Raw genomic sequence first — 12,913 nt, forward strand, 5'->3', positions numbered from 1 at the left:
TTGGTGGACTGGACTAAGTAGGAAAGTTGGGAATCTTAAGTGGTACACTGATTCTGTGTCCATTATTTGCTGCTCTTTTGGTGGATCAGATTTAACTGCCAGTAGGAGAGTTGGGAATATTAAGTGGTGCACTGATTCTATGTCCCCTGGGGCCAGCGGTGTGCTGGTCTTTCATCGGCTGGATTTTGGTGGTATTTTATTTGTAGCACTTAATGCCCTATTCACTATATTGTCACACTGATTATCTGAGTTGTCTACCCTACTGTCAATTTGAGTAGCTGCTACCATATATTATGACTTTTGTTTGATCTTGTGTCCATCTCTGTCTTGATACAGGTAGCATTTGTGACACCTTAGCAATTGTGGCATATTATTTGCCAGCTGTGTTATTTGGAGCCATGGCTTCCACAAATTTCCTGGTCTTAGAAAAGTTGATGCCTTTCTGTTGTTTTTCATTTGTTGGATCTTCAGTTTATACTTGAGTATCAAAAATGTTCTGCCTAGCAATTCGCACAAGAGATTTTCTCTGAGCAGGTGGATCCATCATTACCCTGGCTTTGAAAGATCTAAGCAAAGTGGAGTAGTTAAACAACAATATTTAGATGTTTTTTTTAAATCAAACTACCATTACAGCAAATGGTGATCATTTCAAATTGCGAGCTACATCTATAGAACAAACAGCCTTAATGCAGATATCTAGATATCTAGACCAAACAGCCTCACTGCAGCCATCCAATCTCTAGAACAAACAGCCTTGCTGCAGCCATCCACACTCTATATATAAAACAGCCTCACTGAAGCCATCCAAATATATAGATCAAACAGCCCCACATCAGCCATCCAATCTCTAGAACAGACAGCCTCATTGCAGCCATCCACACTCTATATATAAAACAGCCTCACTGCAACCATCCAAATCTCTAGATCAAACAGCCTCACTGCAGCCATCCAATCTCTAGAACAAACAGCCTCACTACAGCCATTCAAATCCCTAGATCAAACAGCCTCACTGCAGCCATCCAAATCTCTAGATCAAACAGCCTCACTGTAGCCATCCAATCTCTAGAACAAACAGCCTCACTGCAGCCATCCAAATCTCTAGATAAGCATCACTGCAGCCATCCAAATCTCTGGAACAAACAGCCTCACTGCAGCTATCCAAATCTCTAGAACAAACAGCCTCACTGCAGCCATCCAAATCTTTAGATTAAACAGCCTCACTACAACCATCCAGATCTCTAGAACAAACAACCTCATTGCAGCTACCAAAATCTTTAGATTGAGATTGAACAATTCCTCTTGTTGACTTGAGATATTTGTGTGGAAATGCCTTATTTGGTATCCCCACAATAGTATCCCAACAAACTGGTTTCAGCAAAGTTGATTATCAGAGTGAGCTTTGCAGCTACAATCTGCTAGCAGTTTTTTTCACACTTCTTGGCTCTTCAAACCCTGAAATGCTCTGGCTATTACAAAGGGCAATAGTCTAGTTGGATTTTGGTTCTCAGCATTGGATTTAATGAAGAAAACTCTTGGCTAATTCTCCTAATGATGATGAGTTTTCTTATCTAAGTCAGTGGTTCAGCTATTCCTGGTCATTTTTAAGGCAAGGTCTCCCAACAATGGTTGAAATTTTGGTTTGTTTTCCCATAATACTATATTAAACTTTTGTCACCTGTTTTCCACATCCACCTTGAAGCCAACATAGGGACAGAGATTTATTTGTTGCATTTCCCATGTCAGGATTACACATAGTGATATACAAGACAAAAACTTCAGTCAATTGACTGTGTCTTAAGAGGCTATGTCATATGTATGGTTTAACGGTTGGTTCTTAATGGAATTTTTCAGTACATGATAGGCTTTTAGATAAGGGCCTATATATTTAGTGGAGGATAAAGGTTTGAAAAAGATCACAATGTTGATTAATCCCAATGGTGACATTCTAACTGTATGTAATTCAGTTAAACTGAATATCTTTAACAAACTGGGACCTTCTAATCACCCATCTAACTTAAGTTGAGGCCAAAGTAATGGAGTGCATCAGACTGGGCCCTTCTAATCACCCAGTTGAGGCCAAACTAATGGAGTGCATCAGACTGTGCCCTTCTAATCACTCATCTAACTTTGGGAAAGTTGAGGCCAAAGTAATGGAGTGCATCAGAGCATCATACTCTCCTCCAACAACACATGAAACAACTCACAGCAAACAGGTTGCCTCCACTTAGTTACTTCATCCAACATACAATAAGGACACATCTGGAATTTTCTTTAACCCTGAACCCACTGGGGTCAGGAATTATTCAGATATCATTTCCACTAATCAATATTCTTTAAAAGAAATGCAGTGCACAATGTCAAAATGAAAGTAAAATATGCTCCTTTCTCTAAACCCCTTTAAAATGTTAGAACTAAACATTTGGTGAAAACTTAAAATTATCAGGAAAAACTGCATTCAAAAGCAAACAGGACTGAAAAGGCAATATTTAAATAGAAAAGAATAACATAAAGAATAATATAATGGAAAATATACAGAATAATATACAGAGTAATATAGATTCAAATGCAAGTGAAGGAAAAAAAATAACAGAAAACAAAGTAAAATGAAATTAAAATGCCAAACTGTACCATTTTGACATCTTTCACCATAATATCCATCATCACAGAAGCACAAATAGGTGCCAGGCAGCTCTGTGCAACGACCATGACCAGTGCATGGCTGCGATAGACGTGTGCATTCAGGAACATCTGAATAATAAATGATGGAAATAAAGACAGGAAACAATCATACAGAAATGACTGTAAATGCCAAAAAATTACTCTAATAAAGAAAATGACATAAACTCATCCTTCAAAACACTGCTTCTGTGGTGCTGAGATATAATTTCGGACAAAGCAAAAGTCATCACATGTTTGTGTGCGATATCAGAAATCTATGACAGGGTCCTAGTGATAGATATTGGGTAATATAATATATGGATCATACATGCTTCTTTCTAGTATCAAATCATCACTGAATCCCAAGGGGTCATCTAAACCCAAGCATCAGGCATGCTTCTTTCAAGTATCAAATCATCACTGAATCCCAAGGGGTCATCTAAGTCCAAGCATGAAAGCATGAAGGCCAAAAATTTCAACACAACTAAGGGATGATGGATTTGGTGAACATTGATACCAGAAATAAAACATATATTATCGCTATTTTTATATTAAAAACAAACTGTGAATTTAAAGATGCATTTTAAATACATACACTACTATAAAGGAAATCTTATTTCAAGGGTAACATCCCATAAATAACAAGCTTTTACAGTACTGATTAGCAAGTATCTCAATTTCTTATTTGAAGGATGCCTGTTTCAAATGGATGGAAATGAGCCAGTCCCTGTACCATATTAAATTTACATTACCAAAATAATTATTCATGATTCAATATCTCCATGTATAATTGATGTTAACAGATGCCCACATGACAGCAGTTGCATTAATTTTGTTTTCTCTAATTATACTAATCTTTGGTATCAACAAACACATCACTAAACATTTATGATTCAGTGCTACTTTTTTTGGATAACATATAATCAAATAAATAAAAATACTTTTGATCTATGATTTTAATAATCACACTTCCATAGTATTTGTCATAAACAACACATGTCCCTACCTGTGTTGCATATATTTCCTTGCCAGCCAGTTGGGCAAGTACAAAAATGTCCCTACATGTGCCGCATACATTTCCTTCCCAACCAGAAGGGCAAGTACAATTGAAAATGTCCCTACCTGTGCTGCAAACATTTCCTTCCCAACCAGATGGGCAAGTACAATTGAAAATGTCCCTACCTGTGATGCATACATTATCTTCCCAACCAGATGGCAAGTACAATTGAAAATGTCCCTACCTGTGCTGCATACATTTCCTTCCCAACCAGATGGGCAAGTACAATTGAAAGATCCTGGTGTGTTAGTACATGCTCCACCATTCTGGCATGGCTTGGTGATGCATTCATCATAATCTGAAAAGGTCAGATTGTTCGAGTTGAATTTTGTCCATATCACTCAGAGTCAGAAATAACCTAATTATTGTGGTCACCTCGTGTTATAGTCCCTCACTATAGTGCAATAACACATTACTGTGGTTATAGATCCCAGTTTAAATTCTGTTTTATCAAATAACAACTGTGATATTTGGGTTAATATACCTATATCATAAATCTTCTAACTATTCCATACATAATAACACTGCCTGATACCACAATTGACATAATGTTGTCATGTGAAAGAAAAGACCAATTACCAAGACATGTGAATCTATGTTAAAGCTATTTCACTATATTATTCTGCAGTCTCATCTTTTCATCTTGTGATAAACTGAATATAACATTTGAGCACATATCAAATAGTTAAATAGTTTCGTTTGAAATTAACAAAGTATGACCTTCTATTAATCTATAAATCATAACTACATGTGTTTCTTTTTTCCCCTCACTTTTTTAATTGTTGGGTCATGCATGAGAACCAATTAAAATGCAATTTCAAATCATTCAGTACTGAATTATTTTGCTTAAAATCAGAACAAAGCTTTGTTGGAACATCCCTACATGCAAGAATTCCTTCTTATAACATTGCTCAATTTAAGGACTGCTGTAAGCATCATCATAAACTGGTAACACCATAATATGTTTAAATAGACTGTCAGGATGCAGCTTGTGAAACATTCCTACATATAATACATGGACAATATTTTAAAAAGGAAGCACTGTAAAATGAAGGCATACTTTAGCTGTCACATGAAATCATACTTTTTTGAACATATGATATACTTAACTATAATAATTCTTTGCATAACAATTAACAACAGTAACATGTCAGTATTAGAGCAAATAGAAAGGAATACAATTATGATAGACACAAAAAATATGCTCATCTATTAGCAAGAGGACTGTGAAAAGCACATTATGTGTTCACCCGAGGTTTAACAGTTGTCTATGTCAATAACTGACATTTTTGTTTATTTTAGCCTTTGATATTTTGGTTACAAAATTGATCAGCTTCTTCATTACAAGCCAAAAAGTTTGGTAACTGTTGATGATGAAGAATTTGAGTTATTGTGCAGAAATCTTTTTTTTTTAAAAAGTAACAATGACCTTGACCTTTTCAGTCCAAAATGATTAGGTTTTTTTATAACAGCAGGTGCAAGCCAGCAACAAAACTTTGTAACTATAGATGGTAGATGACTAGAATTATTGTGGATAAACAAAATTGGTAATGGATGGACAGAGACAGGCATACAGACAACATAAAGGCAAGCATACAGACAACATAAAGACAGGCATACAGGCATCATAAAGACAGGCATACGGACAATATAAAGACAGGCCTAGAGACAACATAAAGACAGGCATACAGATAACATAAAGACAGGCACACAGACAACATAAAGACAGGCATACAGATAACATTAAGACAGGCATAGACAACATAAAGACAGGCATACAGACAACATAAAGACAGGCATACAGACAACATAACATAAATATGCTTCTTATTATGGTGGCTGTATAAAAATCAAACTTTGTGATATGATAGTTCAATATGCTTTGCACTGTTAGAAGTTATGAGTAAAGTAATGGGATTCAGCGTCATGCTAGATTTCAATGTTTTATTGGGTGTCTGTAGTTCATCTTTATGTTATAATTTATTCTATTTATCAATCAATTGCCATTAACTTCTCCTTCGTTACTATAAAATTTGCATCTTTTGATTCTAAGTTTTTGGGATAACAGTATTCTTTGATAGGCTTCTCTTGCTTTCATGTGCAAATATTATGGATTTAGCATTCAATGTATATCAGTAGAAAGGATCTATAATTGTAAACTATGGCCAAAATCAACACAGCATTCCATAGCTACCTTGAGTGCAGTCAGGTGGCAGCCATCCCCGAGGGCAGATGCAGTAAAAACTTCCCTGAACATCAACACAAGAACCTCCATTCTTGCAGGGAAATTCTGTACACTCATCGTAATCTGCAGAATAGTTTTTGGAATAATTAAACTGAAGATACAAACTTCAAAGACTAATAATGAAACTGAAGATACAAACTTCAAAGACTAATAATGAAACTGAAGATACAAACTTCAAAGGCTAATAATTAAATTGAAGATACAAACTTCAAAGACTAATAATAATATTGTATCATTTTTTCATTGATATTAATGAAGATCATACCATCATAATAAAAATCATATGCCACACTGTGGCATAATACTTAGCAATGTCACAAAGCAATATCATCAAGTAATGTAAAGTCAATAACATTATGTAATAAAATGAATCTTAAACTAGTGTTCAATTTCACATGATGTGTATGAAACTATCTAATGATACCAATTACCACTTGCTATAAGCAGCTCACGTCATTTAATGCTATTAATATATTTTTTTATAAAATGCATACTCTTGTAAGATCCTTTATTTATCACATGACTACTATGATATTTAGGTTTATTTCATGACTGCTGTGATATTTAGGTTTATCACATGACTACTGTGATAAGCAGGTTCATATGGCCATAGCATAGTTCTTCTGTGTAATAACATCTCATGATGTCATTAATGATACTATCTAAGGCAAAGGAGTAGTGACATTGCTTTTTAGTAGTTACACCAATAAAATGGTTTGTCCTTGGGCTTGACACATTAATCCAATTGCCTTGACACTAAATAACCTACTTGTGTTGATGTGTCATAAAGCACCCAACCAAGCCTAATATATACATAAACAATCTGGTAAATAAACCTGTTACCTCATTCATTCAAATTTTTAACTATACTTCAAAGTGCACAAAGTAAAGCTATGAAAATGTAGAATGGAAAGAATGTGTGTGTGTGTGTGTGATTTAGACTTATAACATAGCCTGAACAATTTTTTTTCAGTCATATTGCTAAAATGTCTGCATTGTGGCAGTTTATAGTGATGTCTAGCACTGGGGCATCATGCCACAGACATGAAGCATCATGTCCCACCTAGTCAAATTATCCTGACACTAGGCCAACCAGTCCTAACATTAACCTCTTAATGCTGAGTGATAAGTGAGGCAGCTGCTAATACCATTTTAATAAGTTTTGGGTATGACTCTGCCAGGGTTCAAAACCTGCAAACTCTCACATCTGAGGGGTTAAACCTACTGCTGTTATTATTAAGTTATGAGATAAATGGGTTAGACTTTAAATGCTGTTAACTTCAAGTTATTCAATAAATAGGTAAACTTACTGCCATTAACTGTAAGTTATTAGATTAATTCAGAAGGCTACACGATGTTTTGAAGTCAACTTAACACGATGTTTGGTATAGTGTGTACAAACAATTTCTGTACACTGTTTATAACATTATTTTGGTTTAGAATTTAGGTCCTCTAACAAGTTTGAAATTTGGTAAAAATATCATATAAATCATCTGATAAAACATTGGATTAAGACAGCATTTGCATGTTGGGCACTCCTCAAGTCAATAATAGGTACAATGTCCATGATGATCATTAGTGCTAAAATAGCAACATGCTCTAATTAAAACAGTGAAGTGTAACATTCTCAATCCTGGAGACAGGTTAGGACTGTTGACTCTACATGGCTGACACAATGAAACATAAGCTGCAAGTAAGTTTTCTAGGTGCATATGCAAGCATTTTTGTTCACATAATCTAATAAAGGATAAATTTAATCTGAAAGGATAGTAAACAATACAATGCTAAGTTTAGTTTGCTACATGGTTTTGGTACCCTGAGTAATAATGACGGAATTGACTTCAATGGAAGAAAGAAACTTTGACAGCTGGAATAACATTGGCAATAATAGGCAAACCTTATCATGACAAACAGTTTGACTGATGCCGAAATGGTTTGACTGATGCCCAAATGGTTTGACAGATGCCCAAGTGGTCTGACTGATACCCAAATTGTTTGACTGATACCCAAATGGTTTGACTGATGCCCAAATGATTTGACTGATGCCCATATGGTCTGTCTGATGCCCCAATGGTTTGATCCCCAAATGGTTTGACTCATACCCAAATTTGACTGATGCCCAAATGGTCTGACTGATGCCCAGGTGGTTTGACTGATAACCAAAAGGTTTGACTGATGCCCAAATGGTCTGACTGACACCCCAATGGTTTGATGCCCAAACAGTTTGACTGATACCTAAATGATTTGACTGACACCCCAATGGTTTGACTGATGACCAAATGGTTTAACTGATGCCCAAGTGGTTTGACTGATACCCAAATGGTTTGACTGATGCCCAAATGGTTTGACTTATACCCAAATGGTATGACTGATGCCCAAATGGTTTGACTGATGCCCAAATGGTTTGACTGATACCCAGATGGTTTGACTTATACCCAAGTGGTTTGACTGATGCCCAAATGGTTTGACTGATACCCAAATGGTATGACTGATGCCCAAATGGTTTGACTTATACCCAAGTGGTTTGACTGATGCCCAAATGGTTTGACTTATACCCAAGTGGTTTGACTGATGCCCATATATTTGTGCTGAATAGGCTTGTTCCTACTTTAATGGAAACTTTTGAAAAAGAGTTTGGAACAATTTGTAGTTACCATTCAGTCTCTAGCACACATCATTACTAAGGCCAGTCTGATTACATGACCACTTTTCTTAAGTCCAGCAAGGTTTAGTGTATTTAGAAATACTTGTGATTTTCAGGATGATGTTTAAGCCACAAGAGTAGAATCATGCCCTGCTTTTCATCCATCAATTAGAAATTACTTTTACATAACAAAAAACTTACTTGTTTGACATGTATTTCCACGCCAACCCTTAGGACAGTCACACTGTGCTGTTCCATTCACACTGATACAAAATCCACCATTTTGACACTGAATCATGTTACACAGATTCTTCTCTGGAAAGGAGAATTCGATATGCCATAGTATCAAACATGAAGAAAGTGGAGGAGAAAGGAAGAGAACAGCAATAATAACCATAATACAATCCATGATTTCTTATTTATATTATCATGCAGAAAATATATTCAGATGAGTCTGATCTTGATTTATGAAATGTTGGCTCAGGTGCCGGGGGTGTAAAAGACAAGACAATTAAAAGGAATATTTCTTTCTATGATATCAAAGCATAAGTATATAATGAGTTGATACAAACCAGAGAATATTATTTTTCATATTTGAAACTGCTATTAATAAACTCTGCTTCATAAGCTGTTTTAATTGTGCAACCACAGAATCCAGATTTTATTGGGTGGAAGTCACAGGCCTGAAATAACCTTGGAGTGACAGCTAATTTGACCTCTACAACAAGAGTAGTTTATGAGTCACCTAATTGGTCAGCTAAAGTCAAATGAAACTGTACAGTATATACTTTTAATACCTACTCATCTGCATGTACAGTACATACCTTTGATACCTACTCATCTGCATATACAGTACATACCTTTAATACCTATTCATCTGCATATACAGTACATACTTTTAATACCTACTCATCTGCATGTACAGTACATACTTTTATTACCTATTCATCTGCATGTAGTCCACATTTTTAATACCTATTCATCTGCATATACAGTACATACCTTTAATACCTATTCATCTGCATATACAGTACATACTTTTAATACCTATTCATCTGCATATACAGTACATACCTTTAATACCTATTCATCTGCATATACAGTACATACTTTTATTACCTACTCATCTGCATATACAGTACATACTTTTAATACCTACTCATCTGCATATACAGTACATACTTTTAGTACCTATTCATCTGCATATACAGTACATACTTTTAATACCTATTCATCTGCATATACAGTACATACTTTTAATACCTATTCATCTGCATATACAGTACATACTTTTAATACCTACTCATCTGCATATACAGTACATACTTTTAATACCTACTCATCTGCATATACAGTACATACTTTTAGTACCTATTCATCTGCATATACAGTACATACTTTTAGTACCTATTCATCTGCATATACAGTACATACTTTTAATACCTATTCATCTGCATATACAGTACATACCTTTAATACCTATTCATCTGCATATACAGTACACTTTTAATACCTATTCATCTGCATATACAGTACATACTTTTAATACCTACTCATCTGCATGTACAGCACACACTTTTAATACCTACTCATCTGCATGTACAGTACATACGTTTATTACCTACTCATCTGCATGTAGTCCACATTTTTAATACCTACTCATCTGCACGTACAGCACACACTTTTAATACCTATTCATCTGCATGTACAGTCCATACTTTACAGCAGTAAAAATACTACTGCACCAATGCCTCAGTATACTGCTCTGTTCTGGAATTCACACAAAGTAAGGTTTGACCAAAATATGTGATTTAATTTAGCAAACCAAAAAGATGCAAAATCTGAAGAAACAGAACGGCTACTCTCACACCAGATTTAGTAGGATGTTGTTATGGAATGGCTACTCTCACACCAGACTTCTTAGGATATTGCTATGTGTGACGTTCTGTCGTATTAGGGTGGGGTTCTCCCAATATAATTTAATTAAATTAAATTGAAAGTTCCACCCTGGCTCATTAGGTTAGAAAGTTAAATTAGTGATGATGTAGATTTACAGCTCTGAGCCCCCAGTCAGCAATGCCGACGGTTAAATTATAGAGAACACGAAGATGAAATTCAATCAATAACAATTTAATAAATGTGATAATTTAAAAACGATAACTTCCAATCACTCGTCTTTCCCTCGACCAAGTGACAGCCTAATTCATCCCGTGATTTACAGTGTGAGTTCGATTTTCCCCCTGTCCTTGCATCTACTCATCTATTTCTTTCCGCTGATTCCTTCCTTCTTTCCATTCCTCTAACTCCTCCTTTGTCTCCGTTTCCCTCTCTACTATCTCCTCCAATTTCGCTCCCAGACTTCAACTTCTCCTTTCCCTCTCTATTATCTCCTCCTCCAATTTCGCTCCCAGACTTCAACTTCACCTTCTTCTCCTTTCTTCTCCTTTCCTCCATCTCTCTATCCGAGACTACGGGACCAAACTTTAACTGGTCTGTCCCTCAAAGCTTCCTTTTGAAGCTTTCTACTTAGAATTTCCCGCTCTAAGATTTTCCAGCCAATAACGAATGGCTATTCGGAGTTACGCTAACCTCTTCTCTGGGTAATTTCTCTCAGTGAACTAACTTTTGCAGGAAAACGCAGGGATATCATTCTACCCAAATCAAGGTCTCCCCCCATCTTGATTCTGATTGGGTGGCGCTGTGCCCCTGTCCAATCATCTTAGCGGCCAGTTCAACCTGTCTGTCTGTTTGCAGGGGAAAGAAGTTAGGACACTCCCACTTCTTCATGCAATTTCTTTTGATCTTGGAAACATTTCGACACCTAGGTGATAATTGGCTGTCTGTGACTTCGCAACTCTGATGTCCGGTCCTTCGATTCTAGCCACAACAGTCTTATGTAATGGATTAGTGCTAGCCTTCATCAATGTTCGACATCAAACAATGACCCGTCAGAATTACCTTGATTATACATGTTTCAACTGGGCTACTCTGGGTCGGGGTAAACATGACACCCCCCCCATACTTGAGAATAAAATTGGGATTTTATTCCCTCAAAATTACTTCAAATGCAATGGCATTAATACATGAAATAAAGAACAAAATTATCGTGACACTACACACTGAGTGCGAACATGAATATATATATATATATATATATATATATATATATATATATATATATACAGCGATCTATACCATTCCAGCGCTCCTGCTCATGAAATCGGCGCCTACGTTCTCAGTTCCTTTCACGTATCTGATCTGCATCTGGTATTGTTGTAAGAACAGTGACCATCGCATCAATCGTCCATTCGACAATTTCGCCTGCGCGAGATACGCGAGTGGTTGGTGGTCGGTCTTCAAGATGAACTTCCGCCCATATAAATACCGCTCGAACCGTGATATACCGAACACAATTCCGAGGCATTCTCTCTCCGATACGGAGTAGTTCTTCTCGGCAGCTGACAACTTCCGACTGCCATACGCGACAGGAAAAAGCGTCTCATCGTATTCCTGTAGTAGTACTGCTCCCAGTCCCATGTCACATGCGTCGGTGCGAAGAACGAAGTCTTTTGCCCGATCCAGTAGACGGACAACTGCGTCGGATGTAAGTCTATCCTTCAGCGTTTGGAAAGCATGCTCACACGCATCTGTCCAAATAACCTTAGTCGGGGCACGTTTCTTGGTTAGGTCAGACAACGGTCCTGCAATCGCGCTGAAATTGGCCACATACCTCCGGTAATACCCGGCCAATCCCAGAAATGACCTCACCTCAGTTTTCATGGTGGGCCGTGCAGCGTTTCTCAGCTGCTCCACCTTCGACTTCTCTGGGGACAGCGTACCTTGGCTCAGGGTATGTCCCAAATAGTCCAATGTCCGGAACCCTAGGTGACATTTGGAAGGGCAAGCTGTCAATCCCGCCTGACACAGCCGCTCCAAAACGTCAGCTAACAGAGTGAGGTGTTCACCCCACGTTGCTGTGGCTAATAAGAGGTCATCCATGAAGTTGTGGACACCCCATCGCGCAAGGGTTCCAACAACTTCCGCATCATCCTAGTAAAGATGCTGGGCGTGTTCTGTACCCCGAACGGCATGACCAACCATTGGTAGGTCCTGTCAGGAGTAGCAAAAGCTAGCTTTGCCCTATCCTCCTCCCTTACCAGAATTTGCCAATAGCCCTTGGACAAATCCAGCTTGGAGAAATATTTCGCTTTCGAGACAGAAGCGAAAATATGTTCCGGGTCAGGTAGCATTTTGACTTGAAATTCTGTCACCTGATTTAGCTTCCGGTAGTCGACACAAAACCGATGGG

General features: G+C 37.1%; 1 protein-coding gene and 1 long non-coding RNA gene across 2 annotated transcripts in view; one reads left to right on the top strand and one right to left on the bottom strand.

The window, feature by feature from the left end:
- Nucleotides 1-12,913, bottom strand: part of LOC149798748 (uncharacterized) — a 337,174-nt gene that overhangs the window by 241,349 nt on the left and 82,912 nt on the right. Inside the window, exons 21-24 of the mRNA XM_089957621.1 lie at nt 8,806-8,919; nt 5,910-6,023; nt 3,900-4,013; nt 2,629-2,748 (exon numbers count right to left, since the gene is read on the bottom strand). Of these exons, the coding sequence (XP_089813747.1) occupies nt 2,629-2,748; nt 3,900-4,013; nt 5,910-6,023; nt 8,806-8,919 (462 nt within the window). The remainder of the gene's footprint in view (nt 1-2,628; nt 2,749-3,899; nt 4,014-5,909; nt 6,024-8,805; nt 8,920-12,913) is intronic.
- Nucleotides 1-12,913, top strand: part of LOC149798749 (uncharacterized) — a 63,927-nt gene that overhangs the window by 9,183 nt on the left and 41,831 nt on the right. The window lies entirely within an intron of this gene.

Source organism: Sinohyriopsis cumingii, chromosome 5, assembly GCF_028554795.1.
Source record: "Sinohyriopsis cumingii isolate HCF-2022 chromosome 5, ASM2855479v2, whole genome shotgun sequence".
Classification (NCBI taxonomy): Eukaryota; Metazoa; Mollusca; class Bivalvia; order Unionida; family Unionidae; genus Sinohyriopsis; species Sinohyriopsis cumingii.